The following is a 24594-nucleotide window of genomic DNA, read 5'->3' as shown; positions in this document are numbered from 1 at the left end:
TCAACTTTTTTTTTTTCGGTTTCTTCGGTTTCTTATTTTTAAAATAAAGAACTTGATCCTTGAATGTGCTTTTAGTTTACAATTACGTGCATATATCAGAACTGGTAATCCAATATGTGGATGAGTCACTATTAGGATACAATTTGCATTTTGACTTATTTGATTTGATACAACTTTTAACAGACACACATCGTTTTCAAATTATCCAGGATGATCCTAAATTCCGTACTCTAATCTGCGCGAACCATTTTACAGTACGAGGCGCCGGGTAAGAACATAACCAATCGCTACTCCCACATCAAAATTTTAGTTCGCTCCGACTTCCCAGTCACGCTGGTTTATGGGGGTGTGTCAAGATTACGACAAGGAAATGATCTCTTCGACCACAAAGGACACTAACTTAGATAAAACTTAAGAAATTATGACACTGCCTTGGGGTTCTAATAACAGGTGCTGTGATTGGACTAGTTTTCTCGAAAGTATATCCTCCAGTGGCATTTTTCTATTTAGCCATCAAAAGCGGAATAACTGAGCTGATAAAATAAGAAGTGATATACAACCGAGAAAAATCTCCCCTCGTCCCACCCCCAAAACTGTATGTTAGAATTCATCACACTGTAGAGAGTCTGCATAGCAGCTCTATTCGTATTTTACCCTAGATGCGTCGGATGGAGCTTTTTTAGATAACATTTGGGTAAAAGATTTCTAAACGTACAGAATATAAGAACCTGGTTGCTGTAAGTTCCCATTTGGAACGTTGAATCTTTTATATGTGACGCTGAGACATTCCATAAAAATGTGCACGTGGTGATCTACCTGAAAGCCCACCATATTGCACTGCACATGACTCATGACACGGATATATCATGTGTATGGCTCGGTTTTGTATCATATGACCTGTCCCTGACACCAATGCTCAATAATCGCCGCTATTACTCTCCGAAATCGCCATTAAGGATGTATGTGTTCATCTAGCATCGTATCGAGCTGCTGTTTCTCCACCCATAAAACCAAGCAGCGTACCAAATAGCAGCCCTCTGTCCCCCTCGTGAAAGAAAAACACGGAGAAGGATTCTGTACAGGCTGACTTCCTGGAATATTGACCCAAGTTAAAGAAACCCAAGAAGGCTGAAATAAATGAGACTACCCAACCCTGACATTAGTAAAATGAACATCCCTTTGCCCAAAAAATCCGGGTGCAGTGTTTATAACCCGTGAAATAGCAGATAAAGCGCAATCAGTATGTATGGCATCAACCTTGCCAACCTCGGAGGCATGCATCAAAGCAATACGAAATGCATTCGTTCGTGTTGCGATTCTTCCAGGAGTGCCCCGGAATTCGTTAGTAGGACAACAGGAAGAGAAAACTCGATAATTACAGCTTTTTATTCGGCGTCATTTATGTTCGTTGACTGTTTCAAGCAAATATCGCTTGGCAAGGTCATAAATTCTCGCTTCGTAATTGGAAGAACAACATCTAAGATCCAGTTACTGCCACCTTTATCTGTTAACTTTGAATTCATTATCATTAGTGCTTGTAACGAGATAACGGGTGAAAGCTATCGCAGCCATAAGAAGGTATTTCCAACGCAACATAAACGCCAAAGTGTAAGGTTCTGATGAAGTGACAGTCGCATTGAAATATTTGACAGAATTATTCTGTAGAAATGAGCCAGAGATGCATTCCGATAGAATTATCAAAACTCGTATATTTTGCATAATTTTAATTGAGAGATCGTTGCGCTGGTACACTATCTTCACCTTCGAATATTGTCTTTACACTTTGTAGTAAACTGTTAAGACTGAATTTAACAAACACAGATGGTCTTCACTTGCAAATCCAGTATGCAAGTTCTGCACGACTGCATTGTGTCCTGATCATCGCTGTTTACCTCATGCTTAAAATATTTTTATATTATCAGCCACGGTTCAGAGAACTTTTCTCTTTTTATTCCTTGCCTCAGTAAACAAAGAATACAAAAGACGTTGTCAGTTTTTGATTTTGCATCTCACGAGGATTTTCTCCTAGAGGAGCAAACATTCGTCATGGTAACAGCTCGTATTGCTGTGGTGTTTATTTGTAACGGTTACTTCAGAAATAACTGTTTAAATCCGTCAATATTCATCGTGATCTTTCTGGACCAACCGCCTTTTGAGCCTTATAAACCGCAGTTAGATTCCCACCCTATAAATTATTATCTGTTTATTAATCATTGCAAGACACTCCTGGACAGCCATAGGCTAGAAGGGTTTTATATAAAAGTTTGCATTGCGGTACACGTGGGCTCCGCCTGCGAAATATTTGCAGATGTGTTATTTGCATCTGTTTGCGTGACAGCAAATCTATTTACAAAATAAGTAAGCATTGGTAAAAGAAGAAGAATGGACAGACCCTGCAAGATGACATATTTAGAAAGGTTGATTTCTAAAGCAATCCACATACCACTAAAATTTAGCAAAGTACAGCAGAAAGAATAATTACGCACATAGTCCAGTTACAGTTGGTTGCGTAGAAATATAGAAAACACTTACTTCAGACGGTAATAAAATGTGAGGAGGAATTATTCCTTACTGGATGAGAAGAAAAGAATCCTCAAAAACTTGTCTTTTGTATACGGGAGCTTTGCTTTTCAGGGTCAATCATCAAACTATTAAATACTTCTGGGATGTTTGTTGGCAATAATCAACGAAGCGTGTACAGCATGTTGAATGAGGGGCGCAGTGGTAAGCTTGGGTCAGCAGAGACCCGGGGCCGTGGGGGCGAGAAATTATGTTTCCTACCTTCGGCATATCTAACTTCCCCGTGAATGCTGAGCGAGTGGGAGCAAATTTCTTGCGACAGCTTCCGGGGCTTGATGTTAAAGTTCGAAAACATCATGACTTGTGAGATGGCAAGTGGTTTCCGAGCCATTCTATTCAGCCATCTCAGGAACAAATATTCGAGCCCTAAATCAATTTGAAAGTGGTAACTATAACAGTATTGGCAGCAGACATTTAGTGATATATTAGACTGCAAGCGCAAGGTCCTACGGAGCAGAGCATGTTTTAGTTTCATTATGAGCGAAGCGATAAAAAAGTAAGAACCTCATCCCACATTAGTCCACGAAAATCAGGTTTTTCATCCGGCAAACCACACACACGCCTTATGATATATTATTCTTAATTTTTTTTTTTTAACTGGAGCTAGTCATTTGCCCTCGTTTACTTTGGTTCAGATGCATTCCAATGAAGTCTAAATAGTTCTTTAGGCTTCGTATGTTTCTATTGGCTTGCTGACTTGCTTCTTCTGTTGATTCTTGCCTTGCTAGAAGCAATAAAATATTTTTAAGCCAACAAGAGAGACAATAAAATTGGTGTTGGAAGCCAAGAAAGACTGCAAGGTAGGGCCTTGGATAGGCCATACAAAGGGTGTGAAAAGGAACAAAATCCACTCTCTGAAATGGTAAAGCCATAGTCTGTTCCTCAGAAAAGCATTTTAGTAGGTATCCACCAATGTCAAAATTGTGTTCTTGAATGTTAATGAGGCGGTGTAGAAATATTATACACAGAGGAGATATCGAAAAAGATAATATGTAACTGTTCTTCGTTATTTAATACTAGCTGTATGCGTAGGACCGTATCCAGGGGGTAGCTTGTTGTGGATCTGACTGGTAAGACTCAGTGTAAGTGTATGAGAGTTAGCCGGGAATTCATTTTTCAATTTGCATTTTTGCGGATCGGTTGCGCAAAATATGTGGTCCGTGCTTGCGGTAGGACTCCAATTTTAAAATATCGGATATATGTATACATTGCAGCATTGAATCTATTATAAAAGGACTACTAATTCTGTTCATAAAATCGGGAAATTTATCCGGCTCTCCAGTAGCGTTGTTGAGTAGCTGCTTTATGGCTTTTGTATCGTTCTCTTTTGTAATAGTAATCGGGCCGTGTCCATGAGATTAGGATGGCGGAATTCCTCTTTTTTGTTGCTGTATCTAGCGGATCCAAGATCTGATTTCATTTTATCATGATTTCATCTTTCGCTCATTTTGCATAAGACGAGGCCAAACGTGTAAAAAGACCTTTCTCCTCTTGTAGCCTATTTCGACAGTTAGGACGTTTTTTGCCAATTTCTGAAGCATTTTTGTTTCAAAGAAAGCATTTTTTTTTTTTTAAACTTGAGGGCTTACCGAAGTATTGCCTCTCAAATTCCTTGGGTAGAATCCAAAGGATCCAGGAATAGTTAGTTCTTTCTTTTTTTTTCATTTAGCAACAGGCATTAAAAGAATTTGTTCTCTGAACCAATTCTTTAATGTCTCAAGAATTCAGAATGCACAGAGGACATTGCCCTTTCTACGAACTCTCATTTTGCACGTGTGACGAGAACACCTGGCTTGTTTGCGTCAAAAATAAAAGATTGTTTTTTTTTTGTTTCCTTTCAAAAGTTGAAAAGATCGAAAAAAAGAGTTCTTGAGTTGATACTTGCAAACGAGCAATGTGCGCTTGGAATGCCATTAAAATCCATTCTGTTCCTTAATTTTCTGTTTTGTTTTCAAATGACGTTTCAGCTCATTAGCTTGCTGATTGGAACGCGTGCTTTTGATATCAGGTTTTTGGCACTCCTGGCGTCGATGTTTTGCAGCCAACGTGTATTTAATTAGGTAAGTATAAACGTGGTCAATTAAAATTGGTTCGAATTAAAATGAAAAAAAAAAAAGTAGACTTCCTCTGGTTCGATGTTCGTTTAGTGTGCCGTTGTTGGAATAATGAGTGACAATTTTCTCACTAAGAGAGAGAGCAAATGGGAACAGAAGACAAATGAGGTCATCGAGTCACTTCTTTAAATCGATAAGCAGTAGCATTGATAAAACCAGTGAGCGATGTGTGGGCCTCTAAAATCCCACGTGTGTCCATACCTGCTTGGACGTGTCGTAATTATCATTAGATCCTTCCTACTCAGCTGTTTGCCCTACAAACGACAGCACCGGTTAGTGGTGGTCTTTGAGACTTCGGACTAGGTCGTCGGACATGGTATTGTCTGAAGAATTCGCAATGCCGTTTCCTTTCCTTCTCCTTTCTTTTTCTTACAGAAAACATCGTTAACTACATTCACGATCCATTCCCCGACTAGGTGAGGCTCTCTAGATAGGCCAACATTCTCACTCGAATCAGAAGCACGTGTCCAAAATTATTTAATTTCTGTAATTTTAGGTTAAAATTACCACAATAGTTTTCTTGTTACTAAATTGTACAAAAACTCCTCTACTGTTACTCATATTAATTAAAGATTTACATTTTATTAATTCATAAAAGTAACTTTTTGAAATCGGGCGTCCTCTGGAATTGAGAGGTGGCGAATTTTAGAGAGATATACCTAATGGTTGATCAACTTTTGGAGAAGCATATTTCAATGAATATTAAGTTCTGACAACCGAACTTATTTACATATGTAAACATTTATAATGACTAAACGTTCTCGTGGTAACAAATGTTCAATAATCAATAATTTAATAGCGGATCAGTTTATTAAACGTAAACAAAAGATATTACACAGTTAGCAAATGCTATTATGCGCTGTAATACCAATTTTAAATGCCTGCCTAGTCAGATTCGCGGACATTACAAAGGTCGCTGAATTATTCGGCAAACTAAAACTGATCGCTTACGAAAAAGACTCCAAGGTACTGCCATTTATAAGCTCCATGCGTAATGATAATTGTACGTACAAGGGACAGTCAAATGCAAATGACCAAGTAGCGCAGAAGAAAAACCACAAAGTTCCTATCAAAAAGTGTTAACACACACATGTCACACTGTGCCATCAACCTTTTCGTGCTGTGTCCTTAGGAAAATGCACTTTCTTTGTAGCCATATCTTTGAACCTCATCAATTTACAGTCCTTCAGCTTTCGTTTAAGTTCGCTGACCACTTGAAAGCAACATTACGAAAATTTTTACTGTGTGGTGCTTGTAAGACGCATTCAGAAAGTATAGGTATGGAATGTTACTGGTCCTGGCAAGTACATGACACTGCCACCACCAGTGATAATCGACTAATAACATACAGCATTGAAACAGTACCTCTACTCGTTTGATGTACGTTCACGATACCATCAGATTCTCCACTAGAACTACCAAATGGGATACTTTTGAGAACATTATCCGAGATGCCCTTCATGACCATTCAGCAGAGCGCTTTCGAACCATAAATAGCCATCTGGAAACTAATTTCCTGCAAGACTTACTCCACAAAGCATGACGTACCTCGATGAAAAATTGTACCCGACATCCAAAATCAGTTCCCTGATGGTCAGAGGAATTAACAGATCTCCGCTCCTCTCTCAAGCGTGCAAGGAAAGGGTTACAAAGAAAACGAAGAACACACCCACCTCAAACAGTAGCATAGTACAAGGCTATTGAGACCAGAGCCAACACCGTCTTGAATGCCCCGTCGGTTTGGGCTGAAGAGAATAAGTTGGAAATATCTACAGATAAAAGTAGAATCCTACTTCTTCAGAGTTCAACGTTCATTAAAATATTTAGGTGTTACCCTAGATGATCACAACTTTCATTCCACATCTAAAGTCCGTGAAAGAGAAGGCCAAGTATGCTTACTTGCTTCACCCGCAAAGTTTGGGGTCTGAAGGAACGTGCACTCCACCTTCTTTATTCAGCTGTCTTTGTACCGATCATAACATACGACGCTGCCGTATGGTTCCATCGTTTGCCCATCATCAGCACTAGGAACCTAATCCTGCAGATAAAGGGTTGATGTTATTAAAAATGACTCGGACATGTAGAACGACATCAACAGCAGCACTACAAGTACTGACAAGCTTTATCCCCCTTGACCTCCAAGAGGCCTTCACAGGGCTTTCCCATGCTATTAGAAAGAATAAAAGAGCTGGACTCCTCGGGATAAAAACTCTTGTCGATGCAGTTCCAAAACAAGAACTCCGGCGTACTTGGCAGAAACTTGTCACCCTCTGGCTAAAATTGGGGTGATTCCAAAAGGCAGTACTACCAATCTCTTCCTATCTAGTGACTACCACCTCAACAAACAGCGACTTAACTGGTTCTTCTCTAATGTACATACAGTACTATCTTTCTTCTTAGGACACGGGTAATTCAAAAAGCGACTTCAGGACTTTGGGCTTATAAATGATGCCCATTGTGAATGCGAAGAACAGGAGGACTGGCATCACATAATGCACTTGTGTAACATCTACCTGGACATACGTAATCAACTGTTACTGGATCTAAATTTAAACATACTCAGTCCGAAAGCGAACTGTTAGATTAAAAAGAAGGGTGTTTAGCTTTTAGCAGGTATGCCTGCAGTCTTCAAGAGGCGCTGGTCCTATAAATTAGACATCCAGATCAGATGTTCCTGAAACCCCGCTACCTCTCTGCGTACCCCCTCTTCCCTCATCGCCTACAGCCACAATCAGAAATGAATGAACACCCAACTGGGCATCCTCCTCGTAGGAATGGCGCACTGATCTGAAAGCACCATCGTACTCACTTCTTCCAGATAACTGGGGAATACCCTGGTGGGATTTGAAGCCTCTTCTGACGGTCTTCCTGCTCTGCTCTGCTGCACCACCCTGATCATTCCAGCACCAGTGAATCAACTCGTCCATAATCAAATCAACTAATACCCCAACTTCCCAGATGACTCCTCGTAGCAGGCAGAACTTCTACTCAAGCACGCTTTTGCACTTTCTCTTTCCTGCCCCAACCCACGTCCCTTCTCTACGGACATCCCCATCTTCTTGCACTAAGCATTTTCCTCTCCTGTTTTCGCCTTGGGGTGCCTTCTGCTCTGCTGCCTCCATATAAAATGCTCCTTCTGTTGGCTCCCTTCACTCTCGTTATTGCAAGGGTGCAGGCAGCCCGCAGGTTTTTTTTTCCTACTGTCCCTGGTCCGGCTTCCTGTGCAGTGGACAGATGCTGAGAGGTCCTTTCCTGGTGATCGTGCTTCCCGGTAACTAAGAGACCAGTCTAACAACACATAACCTACACAGACTGGCTTTGCAAAGTTGTGCATCATCACAGAGTACTTAAAGCGGATTTGTGAGAGCCACAAGAACCACCTAACAAATACACACTTTGTCAGATGAGTCTAAACTGTTTGTGTAAGAACACTAAAAACAAGATCAGAGGTCTCTTGGCAGTTGAAGAAAGGGGTGAGGAGGGTTTCAGAGGCTTCTTAACAACCAAGTCCAATCGTCGTTAAGAAAAACTGAGATGCTCAAAAAATTCGGATAAGAAGTGTCGGACCAGCCATTATACAGATCTGTCGCCTTACGACTTCCAAGTATTTGGAGAACTTAAACGAAAACTGAAGGTCTGGAATGATCAGATCACAGAAATGATGATAGGTATCAAAATATTTTGACGGATATAATCAAACAAGCTTGTGTATAGTGGATAAATATATTAATAACTTTTAAGGGTACTTTTAAAGAAAAAATGTGATCGCTTCTATGCTACGTGTCTTGGCCTATTTTTTTGTGGTATGGTAGATACTAAGGTAGGAGTCAAAATAATGCGCAAACTCTCTCTCTCAGTGATTCACGTGAGCAAACATGAGTCAACCAGTAAAGTCACCAGATGGTATCTTGCAGGTACTGAGGTCTAAGCCACAGTTATTTCCGCTATCCTTGGCCCGATTTGGTCTCATTTTAATAACGGACAGTGCACTTCTGTGACAGGAAATATTCCCCCCCTAGGAGTAGGGAGAGGTATATACCGTGGGATCACAGCGAGCATAGATTGGAATCAGATCTGCACCTACGTGTTCATGTTCTAAGAAAGGAACTTCACCAGCTAAATTATTCGGAACTAGTTTCATGGGTTGAGAATTAAAATTATATGAAGGTTTTCGATAAGCATTTGTCGTGAGTGTGTTGGGGGGAGAATGATGGAAATAACCGCAGATATGAGAATGATATCTCGCACCCTTTGAGTTCACAGAGGTCGCTAGCCTAGATTATGCCTGGACAGCAGAATTGTTACTAAGAAACAGTCGGTCACAACCAGTTTTATTCCTTACAAATAAAGTTATACCTCTCTCTCTCTCTATCCCCCCACTTCCCAATAGCCCCGGTTATCCATGTCATGGCCTTGATTCTGGTAGACCCGTATCTGGAACAGAACAGGAAACTCAAGTGTCTGGACTGGGAAAATAAGTGCATTGCTGATTGATTGCTATTCGGGAATAACACCTTACAAAATTCCTAGTTAGTCTCTGCTCTGAAGGTGGCGTTTAATCAGTATGACGAGGATTTCCATGAGCGTACAACGTATATAAAACTATTTGGGCAAGACTGATCTTGTAAAAATAATTTTATTGTATTTCTGCTTCCTAACCCAAATTAAGACAAAAAAACTAAACTCAACTACTGCTCATTTTGACTTAGCAGTTCATCTCTAAAACTCAGTCTCTCTCCACCCCCCCCCACCCCTGCCAACTCCAAATAAGAATGCTGTTAGAGCAAATATTGGAAACCTCAACAGAGAACAGGTTCCACAATCAAGCGTGCAGCCTGATTCATTGATCCGAAACGCATTTTGTTTTTGCAAATATAAAAATTACCTGTTACATTTTGCAACACACTCATTAGCTTCTAATGCTTGCATTTTCGATTTCCAGTGTGATAATATTGACGAAAACTCACAGATGAAGCGGATCTGTTTGTTCGTTAACAGTTTCTAAATGTTCTAAAAATTATGGATAAATTAGGAAATGTGCCTACAATGTGAGTGCATTATTAATATATTAAATTCGTCAATCTAAGCATTGTAAATATCACATAATTAACGACTGATCTTCAAGGCTCATAAAGATCTTCAAGGCTCATAAAGGGGATAATTGTTCCCAAATATGTATAGAGATTTTCAATCCAGGTCGGACACCAATCCATCTTGATCAAGGTTTCAAACAGTGGTGTTATTAACAGCGAAATAGAAACGGCACCTAAAGTTGAAGTTCCTCTTTATTAATGGACCTTCTATTTAGTGTAAGCTTGAAGAATTGGCCGGAACCTCGAATAAGATATTACCATGAAAAGCCGCACGTTACATCAGCTGTTGCTTCATCAGGCTACCAGACCGTATCATCGGCACGCACTTCACACATGAATACTCAAACCAACAAGTCTTATCCAATGGGATCCTATTCTTAAGATATCATGAAATCTCAAGTTTTATCTCCAGTCGTTCCAGAGACCCGCTGTACCATCCGATGTCACTTCTCAAAGCTGTGCCTGAAATGGTGCGTGCATCTTTCAGTAGCTTTTTTCAGGAATGAATATTACCATGTGAGCGTGCCCAAATTTTCCTCTGTGCGTGCGAAATATTACTGTTCAGAGCGGTCGATAAACTTTGTGTGTCTCCGAGTGGTGAAGAAAATACTGAAAGATTCAGCTAGTTTTCGTCTTGAACGTGTCTTCAACTTACGAAAAAAAAATATCTGGAACCAACAAAGTGATCATTATTATAACTCATTAAATGTAACCTAAGCCACTTCTCCTAGCGATTGATAAAACAACTTATAGATCTCTTTGCTCATTAAAGAACACAAATTCACAGAGTGAACATGAAATCGCAAATTTTTCCTCCATTCCAAAGTAATTTTCAAGCAGAAATTTCTGCATGAGTCTTCTAACTCTTGGTCATTAATTACGCAGACTTAGCTTAAGTCAGCCCCGGAAACTTTTAAGGAATCCCAAGTACCCACCAGGTGTTTGCGAAGGAAACCGAAATTCAAGCCATCCAGAATTGAGCCACCGCGCATATTTCAGGAGAGAAACGAAACCCGCTAGTTCCTGGTTACTCAATGTCGACGTCACCAACTAGATGCGTACCTGTTTTCCTTTTAACGATCGCAAACTTATAGATGGCAGTGGTTGAAATTCTTACGTGTGAGAAAATCTCTCCCCACCTCCCAATTTTGTCATTAGCATTCTCGTGTCAGTGGGGTTAAACGGCAAAAGTGGATGGCCTACGTTACCAAACCGCAGCGCGAGACGTGACGAACATTGCACGAACTAGACTATGAGATATGCACCTCTTCCACAGGCCTTGGACGGATGCTTAATGAACCGTAAGAGACAGCAGCATCCTACTTACCTGCTGCTGTCTGTCGACACGCGCTGTTGATCTGCGCTCTCGGACAAGACGTGCCACGTCCTTGGTGAGAGAGAGACAGAGAGAGAGAGAGAAAGAAAAATATGGAAAAAAGATGGCGAGCGATAGACGTGCACCCTCGATCGTGCTCGCCTGCTGCGATTTATTATCTTTGCATGACGTCATAAGCCCTAACAGCACGAAATGTAAGTTTAACGACCTCTTAGAAATGGAATAATCAGTTGTTATTATTGATATATTTTCTCGGCAGCCTGGAATTCTCTGATTTTTCTTGTACCGTTAACTTCCCTGTTTGTCTTTATGAGCTAGCGCGCTAGGCATGCGCAAAACTTCAAACTAGAATTCCCCCACATTTTGGTTTTGTTGATGCTTGATCACTTGTCTCCGAACCACAACGAATGCCATTGGATTCTGAGTTTCTGAAAGTTGAAAATCTCGAAGAAAACTGCTCCCATTAGCCCTAATTTATTTCAAAATGTAATTCTGATACGATCTATCACTAATCATGAATAACATTTGTTTTAAGGTCAGTGACAGAACAGATAGATTGTTTCATATGTCGCGATGTTTTCTGGTGATCATATCCTCAAGTTCCCAACATTACTTCAGTTACAAATCAAGCACAGTTTAGAACTCGTTCTTATTTGTTTAGCTGTAAAAATATGGGGGGACTTAATCGTTTCATCTCCTCTTCGCACTTTCCTCTTTGCTTTCAGCGATTTAGCTCACCCACAAGTGCAAAAAAGTGATCTAAAAATGATCGTTGTCCATTCGCAAAGTAGGCAAACAGCAAAGAAAGAGGAGGAGGGAAAGATCTCGTATTTCTGCTTTAAGATGGATTTTTCAACCAGAGTGGCAAACACATTGATAAAATGAGGTGCGAATACAAATGTCTGTTTACAAAACAATCAGGAATATTTGTTTTCCAATCCGCCTGGCGTAGGACTAATACTGCCACGTTATACATCGATCTGTCCTATATCCTGTTGCTCCACTAAGACCACTCTTCACCCAGCATGCTTGCTCAAGTAGAAAACGAGAAGAACAGACCTACATTTCGGCCTTCAGTCTTCCTTAATAATAATGACGCATGCGCAGAGAATGACCCCGAAGTGAGTAGACTAGCAGTGAAGCAGCCTTTCGGGTGTTGCTGCTGCTGCTGCCTCCTGCACTCTCTTATAATTTTACAAAACACATCGTCTGCTATACTTTAAATGGCGCATGCTCACTTATGTTTATTTTTAATACGCCTATGACTGATTCAAACTTATAAAGGTTTAAATAAGGTGTCTTTATAACTGAAATTTTCTATAATATCAGAAACAGTCCTGATTGAAAATTACAAAACAAAATTATTTATAATTATACTTTCAATATACTTATTTATTTCTGTTTAATGTAATACAAATCTATTAACAGATTTTTTGAGAGCAATTCTAATTTATAATATAGTGAAACTTTAATTATAATATTAAATTCTATCGTAACGCAATTAAAATTCTCTCTCTATATACTTATCTTTGAATTACTGCATTATTTTTGCTTGCATTGGTGCAGTTTTTCAGTTTCTTTCAACGTTAAATAGAGTCATTAAAACAAACATTGGATTGGAAAAATCCAGTCATTAAAACGAACAATTGGAAAATCGGATTTTATTTGTTAATTATTGGCAGTTATCATCATTTAAAACGCTTGAAATTTAAAAAAAAATATGGAACTTTTCTACGCCTCACGCGCTTTCAGAACTCCGATTTATTTATTAATTGCTATTTTTATTTATTATTTTTTGACGATGATTTTCAGAAAGAAAAAATGTTTTGCTTTTTATTTGTTGAAAGATTTATAATTTACTGGTTTATAAACAACACTAATGTTAATTCACCTCAACTGTTAATGCTAAGTGCATTGGATTCGATTGCTAAATCGAACTTCCATATTGTTGTTTTAAAAAACTAATTCATATTCACATGTACTAAGCAATGATTATCTAATGATTTTAAACAAATTGAATAACTTCACTTACCATATTCGACGGTGTAAAGTCAAACAGCTGAATGAGAGGTCAAAATTATCGAAACAGCAGGCTGCGAATATTTTCCTTATGGTAATAACCCGAGAAAAGTGATAGAAGATTTTATGTGGTAATTCGATTTTTGGTAAAATCCACCTGTTATGCTGAAGTAGGCGAACAACAGGGGGCACGGGTGGGGTGAAATTTTAAGAAAAAGTCCCCCGAGCCATAGACGGAGTTATCCAGCTGAGACAAACGGTTGTCACATGTAGGTGGAAGACTGAATAACAACCTTTGCAGCAAGCCTTCAGTTTTAACCATAAATTCTGCAAGTTGGCAAGCAGGCCTATCAGAACAGAAAAACTAGGTCACGTGAACAGATAGCCAATAGTGAAGCTAAAAAGTAGGTGACTATTAGAGTAAGGTGAGGTAAGAGTACTGCTTTGCTGTAGCCGGCAGTATCTGGGCGAGAGAGACACTCCAAGCTTGTTAGATGACGCCTGAGTTGCTCTGGACTTGGAGATTTTTTTTTACTCGCTATCATCATCCCCCTATCATTTATCCTTACTGTTGAAGACTATTGTCTTGGATATTTTATTAGTAAGAAGAGTAGATTGAGTTTTTCTTCTGTGAGCAGAGTTTCTATAATTAGACAGATTTCGTTTGTGGATTTGTGCGCTTGCGCATAGATTTTCGATTGGACCTATATATAAAGTTCATCTTACACAGCGAAAAGCTAATTATTCTTCTCTCTTGTCTGACGAATGACACTTAATCTTCAGTCAGTGTTAGAGAAAGATAAAATAAAAGGCTTTCAAACTAAAAATTAAGAAGAAATTGTATACTTACCAGATAATGACCTGCCATTGAGGCGCTGTAATATTTTCCAGAATATAATAGCGTAAAAAAAACTCCGGTAGTGTTCTCGTAAGGAGGTTGATTTCCTGGATTATAAGGTATCCAGGTAAAATTCTGTACAATGCTTTATCAAACACCAGGTGGAATCGAGACGTCTCATTCTTTTGGAAGCTACCAATGAAGATACGGAGGGCAAAAACATTGACAATTAATTGGCTGAGACATCTCCTCTATTTGCGGAATAACGAAATTATCCGTATTTTTTGCGTTTTAAACTCTTTTGTTACACGTAATTGGTGATGTCTCTTGTCTGTGCTTGGTCCACACTGCTCAAGAAAACAAGACGAACGCCCTGCGAACACAAAAAAATTACTCACTCTGTCCGCAAGTGTCTCCCCCACGCTTCCCTGACGAAGGTTCATCGCCACCAGCCAGTCGGAGTCCGATAGACCATGAAGGGAAAGTGGTAGCCAGAAGGCTCGAGGAGATCATGGTGGCGTGAAAAGCGAAACAGTCATTCGATTCGAGAGATCTTCGTTTCTTGAACTGGGATGGATGAAGTGGGTCAAAGAGAAAGGGAAATTCATTGGAAGATCTGAGTTCGTACTGAGGCTGTAAGATGTAAACTTTCATTCAGTTCTGCAATAGGAGTACTTCCTCATGAAGATTACAACCCAAAATGGCCGGCATTTGCATTGACATCACGAATGTATTTTATTCATATCGATTTTTTTCCTCACTTGGTTGGTTTAATGAGAATTTGCGAACACTGTGTTGATATTGAAGGAATAAATTCACTTGTAACGAGCAATTGGTGATTAGAAGAGTTTTATCTTTCTATTTTGTTCAAGTTTGATACATACCAAATTTTATTTGTTTCTATGCCGTTTACCCTTTATTCTGAAGTTTCGGCCGTGCTTTTGCTACTGAACTTCTTCCACGTTGGCGCTGAACAAGTAATATAATAAGGTATGGGTAACCAGGCAGTGGATACCAAAGGAGATAACCTAATAGCGTGATTTTTAGCTTTAGGCAAAAATTTTGGAACAATTTCATCGTCCACATCAGCAATCCAAAACAAATAAAATCAAATCGAATAAATAAATAAAATTAAAACAACGAATGGCAATTCTACTGTAAAGATAGCCACGCTAGACCAGGAGTAAATAATATGCCAGGAAACACAATATGGAATAGAAGATTTTCTTTGGAAAATCGTCTATTCACATTTGCCCGAAGCCCTAAAATAGGCTCACTTAACTAATAGACTAACATACTCACTTAACTAACTGCCTTAAATTAAACTTTGCTCTAAAATTCTATGATTGCAAATACCTCTGAGTGAAAAGAACATACAGCAACATTGAAGATGTATGGAAATAAATTCTTTCAGTAGTAATAAGTGTATGACAATAAGTGAGTAGAACAATACGAATATTATTTAATTCCCATTTTAAGCAGCGATTAATATGATTCGTATCTTTTAAAGAAAAGTACTCTCAGTGAAATCTCTGGAAATATTCAGTCATTTCTCAATTTTATGAGATTACCTTTCAGTTTAATAAACTGTTGTCCCCAATGGACTTGTCCTCGTATTCCTATGGAAACTAACCAATGGCTTAAGGGTTTTCGTGGTGCTTCGACCGGGTCCCAAAAAACATTGAAAAAGCGGTCTTAAATCTTCAAAATTGGGTGGCTATGAAAAAAGCAATTCGATTGTAGCGGGTTTCAGGGTCACCAAGACGGAAATCACAGTAGTCTGGGAACGCGACTGTACCATTTCTATGTACTGTATAGTGCCTTACTGCAACAGTCATCACCTCTGACCTCGGTCCGTACTACTTCGTAACTCGGAAGCGCCGATGATAGCACCACTCAAGTTCAGTAGGTAATTATCCAGGACGCTTATGGGTCACAGGCACGCGCGTAGTAAACTCTCAGATCCATCCCTTGGTCATTGGCCTCCTTCCTTCAAGAATGGACAGTTGGTCGAACGCAGTTTTGTCAAGCTGAAGTTGTTCCTGCGATGGAATGATCACTCCTTTCGTAGCCATAAGTCAGCTAGAGTCGTTGGTGAACTCTCTATTGCAGTATACTGCAAGTGTTCTTTGCGTATCGTCTCCTTCTATGGCTGAACGTGAACAAGGACTTACTATAAGCATTCGAATTTGGAAAGTGACAGAGAAAGAAGGCTAGTTTTACCTAAATTTTATTTCGCAAATTACAACTGCCCGACAATAAATTTTTAATAACACAAATGGTAAATAATTCTCTGAAAAATTATCAGGAAAATAATTTCCTAACAGTTTTTCATAAATCAGAAGAAAGTATTTTTGAAAATAAAATTCCTGATTTCGGAATCAGGATTTCGAAACAATTTCTCTTCTGAGTTCATTAAAATTATGTTTGTCTTCAGTTTAACCTTAGGTATTGTTATCACGTGGGCTAACCCCGGAACAGGGTTATTAATGACAGAATAGCAAACCACAACTCCGTTAATGGCCCCTTTTTTTTATTATTTTAAGAAGAAACAGTGGGAAATACACTTCGGCAAATAGGTCAAGGTTTCAATCCGTGTATGAGCTACTAAAAACAATTGAAACACAAAATGAACATTGCCTCACTTAGATTCTTAAAATGACTCAGCTTGCAAAATTACATCATAGAAATGAAAGATCCAGTGAAATAATAAGCTATACTTCAAAACTGTAAATACATTTTGGTGTCTGAATAAGATTTAGTTTGGTGTCTGAGGAATCTAGTTTTACTCAGTCTATTCTGAGTAGTAAATTAACGCGAGATAATTAAGGGTTAATTAGCGTCGTGTAAAAGGTTTTGTACCCATTTATAGCTAGTTTATGGAAAATAAATTGAAACTATAATATTCACACTCTTCCGCGTCTTCTGTGTCATTATTTCGTACGTCGGAAGTCAAGCTGTCTTCCGCGTTCATAAATTTCGGTCAAGGTGCATCGGGAATCAGACAGCAACTCAGATCGTGGGCACAATACAACTGGTCTACTTCCTGTTTAGAAAAATTTCTCCTTCCACAGAAAGCCATTTTGTCATATGCTGGCATAGTGTCAGATCCAAGAAATTTTCAATGCCCGAGTAAGTTTTATAATAAGGAATATCATAGATATGAGACATTCTCGCCTCAGCCATTCTTTGGACAGAAGTCCTCCACGCCTCCCAAAGCAAAACAAGTACATACAAAATACTCTTCTTCTGTAGTTCTAATGTGGGTTTTTATTACATCTGGCTCATTCTTCTTTTCTCAGCAAACAGAAAATTGATGACCAAAATTTCTTTTTCATAGTTCTCACGAGAAACTACACTTCACTTAGGCAGTTTTTCTTATTTTTATCCTTTTCTTAATCCTCTCCTTACGTGCATTTAACCGGAGAAACGTTAAAATCGTGATGTGCATGCCCACCTACGAATCTTGTATAATGAAGTTAAGGGCAACCATATGGATCGAAAGGTGGGAGGGCGAAAGCGAGGGAGAAACTGTTGGGTGGGTGTAGAGATTCAGGCTCCCATCCGTTCTTAAGCTGGCCAGTGTTTCTAGGTTGAGTGAGGTCAACTGTGAATAAAAATGATTCAAAAAGTTGTATAAACCTATCGTGATAAGAGCAATGTGTGTGTGTGAGAGAGAGAGAGAGAGAGAGAGAGAGAGAGAGAGAGAGAGAGAGAGAGAGAGAGAGAGAGAGAGAGAATAAAGGGGTGGGAGGGAGACCAAAATGGACTTCGGAACTAGTTCAGCGCCATTGTTGGAGTAACAGGGGTACAGGTATTCGAGGCTGTTAATGTGGAACAAGTCCCATTTTAATACATTTTTAATTAAACTTTAGAGGGCAGGTGCTCTGGAAGTCGATTAAGTGGGCGGAAGAATCTCTGTACAAAAAAAAAAAAAAAAAAAAAAACAAATGGCTTCTTGGCCCTACCTTACATTTTTTGTCGTGTGCAAGTGAAATGAGAGTTTTGTATTTTGTGCTTCATTCACTGCGTGGGTGTAACCCATTCGAACATTGTTGTTGTACCATTCCTTGAGTTCATGCACCGTAATCTCGATTTTATACTTGCAACCTCTGAATGCATCTCTGGATAGTGAAGGATGACATTTTCACAGTGAGCTGCTTTAGTAAAAAACAACCCAATTTGTGCTTTATACGAATTTTACTAATATCGCAAGATATAACTGGTGTGCAGCACATTTAACAAATTTTCAATTAAGTGAATATCAGTCATCTCGGTAGTTCTCAGATTAGCCACTGATAAAATGAAAATGCCAGCTGATTATTGTCCTATTTCCTCTTGAGAAAATTCGGCCGATTATTAGCTATAATTTGAATTCGGACTACAAGAGACTTCCGTTCTATTCGTTTTTATATCTTTTTTTTAATTCTTATCTTTAGTTACTTTTTTGATTTACCTTTTTAAAGTACAGTTTTTCAAAATGGCTTCTGAATGACGTAGTCTTTGTTGTTAGTGACGTCACCACGGCTTCATATTGTTTGTTTAAATATATTCCGTCGGGTCTCACGGTTGTATACCTTTTGTTTAAGCCGGGTCTGTTTAATCTAACGTAATCGCAGACATTCGTCTTAGATAATACACATCTTGCTCAAACTGCACCTTCACCCACTCACCTATCTACAGAAAACAAAGCACGCTCGTCGAATAATGAACGAAATTAGAATGTTTCCCGTTGTTCCAGCACGCAATTAAGTACAAAAGTCCGGCGGTCCGAAAATTGCAGCTCATACTAATGCCGAGGCTAAGTTGAACTCACATTAACTGAATCACGTCAGGTTTCTAGTTAATGAAACTTTGAAAAAAATTCTTAACATTTTGAATCACAATAACACCAATTTACGATATTTGTTTAGTTTAAAATGGGAATTTCCAAAAGGGAAGTCCTCATCGAAAGGTGTTTTCGCTGCAACAAAGAGAAGAGGAAGTTGAGAAATTACAAAGATGCAAACACACGTCAGCAATGATTGAAGAAAAACCTGAAAAACCAGCCTTGTGTGAAAGTATCCATTATTTTATAGCCTCGATTGCTGTTAATTCATTTGACTAGCTTTTTCCCTCTAAATAAACTGCTTTTGACTTTTAGTACACTTTCTTAAAGTACTGTTTAAGTAGAGAAAGCGACGTTAAAGAAAGTTACATTAGACGGGCTATATTCGTTTCATTTCTTTATCTTTTTCAGAGAAAATTATTCATTATATTAACTTATTGGTGTTATCTTCTGAGAGTATTCAATCCAGACCTGCCTGAGAGAGGAATTTACAAAGTGGAAACGGGGAAGGGGAGGATAATAGAAAGCAGCATTGTTTTTGAATTGGTTTTTATCCATCCTGGGAGGAGAGTATTTGGTCCATGAACGTTGGCCTCCTCCCCTCCTCAGAAATGTGTTATTTGGTCTTTTCAAGCACTTGTTTCCATTTTTGATTTTTCTGACAATGGTCAATCATTACTTTTTTTTTTTTTCGAACAACATTCCTGCACTGATACCTCTCGTGCAATTATTCTGCCAGGTTTCGTTGCGATTTTCTTCGCAGACATTTTATTTTTCCTTCTCTTACTGTTGCTAAGTTAATACCCGCACATAATGGTGGTGTTCCCTTACCGCGTTATTTATTTGTCCAAAACGTCACCGTGAATATTAATAAAACCCTCCGTTCTGAAAATGCTGTCCATTAGCCTACTTGTCAAATGCGCTTAGGTTTCCTAATTAGACACGATTTTTATAATTCCAAGCCAGACTATTATAATGAACGAAGAACAAAAACAAGGTGCTCTATTACCAAGCCACACGTGCAGATTTTTCTTCACGCTACGTAATTAGAGTGAGTAATTAATCTGACATTTTGTCTTATTTTACAGAATATCCTCGACATCGCGGCCTTTTCTGAAACACTCCGTCACTATAGGGTGTAGTGCAATTCTAATAATTTAATAACCAGTTTGCAATGCACCTTGCAGGAGCCAGTTGAACATTGGGTGGGTCTCCGGTGCACTTATAACTGGTCGTAGACGTTTCATTAGAAGTAGACGTAGATTTTTCTGAAGGTTTCTTGTTTTTAGTATCCTTGGTACGTTTTTAAGTCCAGTTTTATCGCTCTGTAACAATCTGGTAGCCTATTTTGTTGTCCATTCTGTTGGCTATCAGTTACGTACATAAATGGCCGGAGAGTCTGTGATTTTAAATCCTGTGCACACAACTGTTCTAGGGTTTATCACTTAAAAATAAAAGATTGTTGCAATACGATTCTGGAATTGCATCATCTGATTTGTTTATTGATATGGCGCGTCTCCTAACAAATCAAAAGAAAAATTCTTCGTTGTATTTTGCACACACTTCTTGTTTCCTCTGCTCACGGCTAACAGTGGTTTATGATTGCTGTTTGTCCACAATGTGTGTCATAGATCTAAATTTGAAAAACGTTTCGACTGAAAGAAACTTTTTTCACACCGGGTTAGGGTTGGTCGCTGTCGAATGAATTGTTGAGGGTGTTTTTCATCCCGAAAACAGGCAAACTGAATGAAATATACGCAATTTTAGAGATAATACCGATAAACTAGTTTTAATTACAGACTTTGGGTTAAAAAACACCACGTTGGTGCAATTTCCTTCTCCTTAACAAAAAGGGAAGAGAATGCAACAAGGAAAAAATGTATTAAGCATTTCCACCAAAGTAGAAAGAAAAGTTACACTGTTATTAAGAATCACGATAAATTAGATACTTCATTAACCAAAATTTTAGTTACGAGATCGACAGACTTGATCTGTGTTTAAAGTTCAGCTTTAAGAACACCTCTCTGATAACTACATGGGGATGTTTAGCACCATATTTATTTAGTACCATTGGATGCTTCGCCCTTGGAGGAGGGTCATGCAACCCATAACCGGAAAATAAAATATTTCTGACAGCTTCGTCAACTGTTTCTGTTTGATAAAGAAATATAGTTTTTATTTCTAAGAAGGAAACAGAATTTGAATTTTAATAGTACACTATTTCTTCTTCCCAAATTATAAGTATCTTTGTCGAAGATGACTTTAATCAAAATTAAAAACGAATCTAAAGTATGCAAATCGGATTTATTAGTTGGCCGAAATAATTAGTAATATAATCAACCAACGTGAAATACATCTGCAGTGTTAGTTCCTCATTGACCTGATAAAATATGACGAAACATCAATTAAATTTTAACTTATTCAGCAAGCGTTGTATGCATTGATCAGCTTAAGATATTATATAAGAAGAGGAAGAATTGTTTTGCAGATGCATCCCATTTACCCCGAGATTCTGTAATGCCAACAGCTGCTATTTTGAAGACATTCCTTATTCAGGATTAATGAAAATTCCTGTTTCACCAATTTTTCTGTCTCTCTTTCCATTCCATTCTGTGTGACTCGTATTTTTAAAGGTAGAGGCTCAGATCTAACATACAGTACAGCTCTAATAATACATCCATTCAATAAATTATTCTCAAAGAAAAACCGCACGTTCCAGCTGAATTGGTGATCAATGCATTTCTTTGTTAAGTTTCCTGCATGTACCAAGAAACCCGCTCAGTTCGATGCTGAACTCTTTCTGTCCCCTCCACCCTTCCCCGTTTTCATTCTTGTGGTTGATTTATGCGTGGGTCTTCAAATTCGCCGAGAGCAAAGTGTGTACAATAACTCGGGACAAACCAGATGGCCAGTGAAGTGTGTGTTGCCCTGCGTTAGATCGCGCTGTTTCCTTTGAAGCGATGCCACATTACTCATCAATGTCATAAATAAAAGATAAACTTGAGACAAAACGCACAGACTTTTATTGAAATGTTTGGTTCCACTCCGACGGTGGCTTCCCGAAGGGTTGCGTCTTTATACAAACTAACTTCCTTCTAAAGCTCTGTCAACAACCGGGGGGCTGCCTCTGTTCCTTCTTTGTTTTCTCTCCTGACGAACATCGACGTTTGGTCGGCATTTATCTTACCCCTTTTTTCTTTTATTTTTGTGGATAGCAAAGAACTACTCCATTAAAGATATCCGACTATTATAGTCCTCTGTCTGTTGCGAACTCTACTGATGTTTTGGCTCTTTGTAACTACCGAAATGTCTACTAATATTTCGGTCGTTATTGCACTGGAAAAAAAAAAAAATCGACATTTGTAAGAGTTACGGAATAAGAAATATTGAAGAAATGTTATTACCATCTTTCAGAATGGTGTACCATCGTTTGGCTGTTTATATTTTATAGATACTTAAAGAAGAATACGTAATAGGAAAATTTGGATTCAAATTACGCGTATGACCGGAGGAACTGTTTCCAGAGTTTTTCATCCAATGAGGATAAAAAACACACTCTCACAACACACAAAAACACGCACGAGCCCTGGTGGGTAGCACAGTTGTTATTATCACCGTCCTCTCCATACTGGGTGGAAAAGACCAGAGTTCGAATTCCGTCAGTGATGCGAAGAATTTTTATGGGTCTTTTTTAAACGTGGCTGAAGAAAACATGGTTTTTTCTCCCGAAAATTCGTGTTTTTCGTAGAGAGAACAGCAAATCGACCACAGAACACACGCAATTTACAAATATAGTATAAGACGCAATACAGCCTAGTTTCTGTACGCCTAAAACCCTACAATAGCCAACCAAAAAAACACACACCTAAGTTAATATAGACAATCCAAAGCAGCTTTCCTTCAAATTTCGAATGTCGTGTATTTAAATCCATGTTACAAGCAACGTGGATTTAAATACACGAGTAAGCAGAGGAGTGGGGGGAAAGGAACATACTTGAGCCCAGAGCGCAAATATGCCTGCCTGTGGATACTTCGGTTTATTGTCGAGCAAAGCAGCAAACTAACCTAAGGATACACCCTATTTTGATAAACACTTACCTAACCAAACATCCCACCAAGCTATGCACGGGTAATTCACTGCTCGGCTATTCATTGCTGCGCCGCTCCTCACACGTTTATCTATGTTGTGAGGCTGGAATTTTCGATTTGCTCCTGCTATTTGATGAGTTTTGTAAAAAAAATTGAATTTTTTAAGTTACTTTTCACCTTTTATTTCCCTTTGACATATTTTTTGTTTTTCTTTTAAGATAGCGTTTCTAAGGTGCTACTGCAAATAGTACTACCGCCTTAAACCCTCCTTCACCCAGAATGTAAGTTGCCCCCTCCAAAGTACTACATTAATTTAATAGTGTTAAACCTTAGCCATTTTTCAGACCACTTTGTAAAAGTGCCAACTCTTTTTTAAGCGTGTTCTGGTTAACCACCTTTCCAGTCTTCCAGTCATCAGTAAACTTTAACAGCTTCCTCTGTAGTTCTTCATCAATGTCATTAAGGAAGATAAGAAACAAGAGAGGAGAGCTGTGTCACAGATCCACTGACTGAATCTACTCGCTACATTGGTCCACCCAGAAGAATGTCCATTTGTGAATACCTCTGTGTGCTGTCTTTAAGTCAATCCTCAAATTTCAACTTAAGGTCCATGGATTCCTTACATCGAGCTCATATAAATCCTTCACCGTTATCTAGAGACAGGTTCACATACATGCCACAGTCAGTCGAAAAGTCCGTTAGAACGACATCGCGACCACAGTGAATCTCCAATGGAAAATTCCTCTTCAGTCACCCCATTTTGACTATAATTACCAACTCTAGTAGAAGTAATATTTACCGTTATATAAACTGAATTTAATTAAATTTAAATTACAAAAATACATCAATATATTCAATAAAGCACCAATTATAAACAGCAAACTACTAAAAATATGCAACAGTAAAATTTTAAATACTGAACTACAAACATACATTGTAATTCTCTTTTTGTCATTGTCACAGACGTATTCACTCATGTGAATGAATCGATTTTGTTATAATGATAGTAATAACAATCTAAAAGACAGCAGTAGTATATATAATATACAATATTGAAAAATATAATCTTATTTGGGGTTATTGGGAGTTTATGTTCTTTACAGTTGAATCCCATGGTGTTTTCAGCGCCGTAATTCTCCAGAACAGCTTTAAAAGATCGTTTTTTCTATTTCACAATGTTTTTATCGTGAAGGTTTTCTGATGAAGGTTTTTTGTTGCAAGTTTTCTTCTTCGCTTCTATCGATTAACACGCAGCATTTTTAGGAAAAGTTTCGGAAGGTAAGAAGTTCTTGATTTTAAGAAAACTTAATGTTTTGTCTCAGTACAAGTACTTTACTCTCTAAAATGTCACGAGAAGATTTATTGTTTCTTTTTGTGGCTTTTAACAGCACACTATTCTCCGTTAATTTACTGCGAATTACTTTTTTTGGGAGATGGACGGCATGGTTTTTATAGCAATTACTTCGTGGACTTCGCATTTATTATCCTAAGAAAGGATAATGTCATTTTAACATAACTTATCCACGAAATCTTGCAAGAATGTCGAATGCGGTCTTCATTGAACAAATTGAAGTGAACAAGTATCAGAAAACACCACTTTATTCATGCCTGAAAGGAGCACTAAAATACGAGGAGTTTTAAGGTATATAAAATAATGTGAAAGAGCTGACTTTTAAATCACTTTAGTTTCTCTTTCC

At 38.4% G+C, this 24594-nt stretch overlaps 1 protein-coding gene across 1 annotated transcript in view; it reads right to left on the bottom strand.

The window, feature by feature from the left end:
• Positions 1 to 13414, bottom strand: part of LOC150079151 (putative chitinase 10) — a 59949-nt gene extending 46535 nt beyond the window's left edge. The window contains exon 1 of the mRNA XM_090383682.1: positions 13156 to 13414. Coding sequence (XP_090239808.1) covers positions 13156 to 13158 — 3 coding nt within the window. The 5' untranslated portion in view covers positions 13159 to 13414. The remainder of the gene's footprint in view (positions 1 to 13155) is intronic.
• Between the last annotated feature and the right edge of the window lie 11180 nt (positions 13415 to 24594).

The sequence above is a fragment of the Mastigoproctus giganteus genome, chromosome 10 (genome assembly GCF_048544385.1).
Source record: "Mastigoproctus giganteus isolate SK-2022 chromosome 10, ASM4854438v1, whole genome shotgun sequence".
NCBI lineage: Eukaryota > Metazoa > Arthropoda > Arachnida > Uropygi > Thelyphonidae > Mastigoproctus > Mastigoproctus giganteus.
This window is presented reverse-complemented; position numbering and strand designations above follow the sequence as displayed.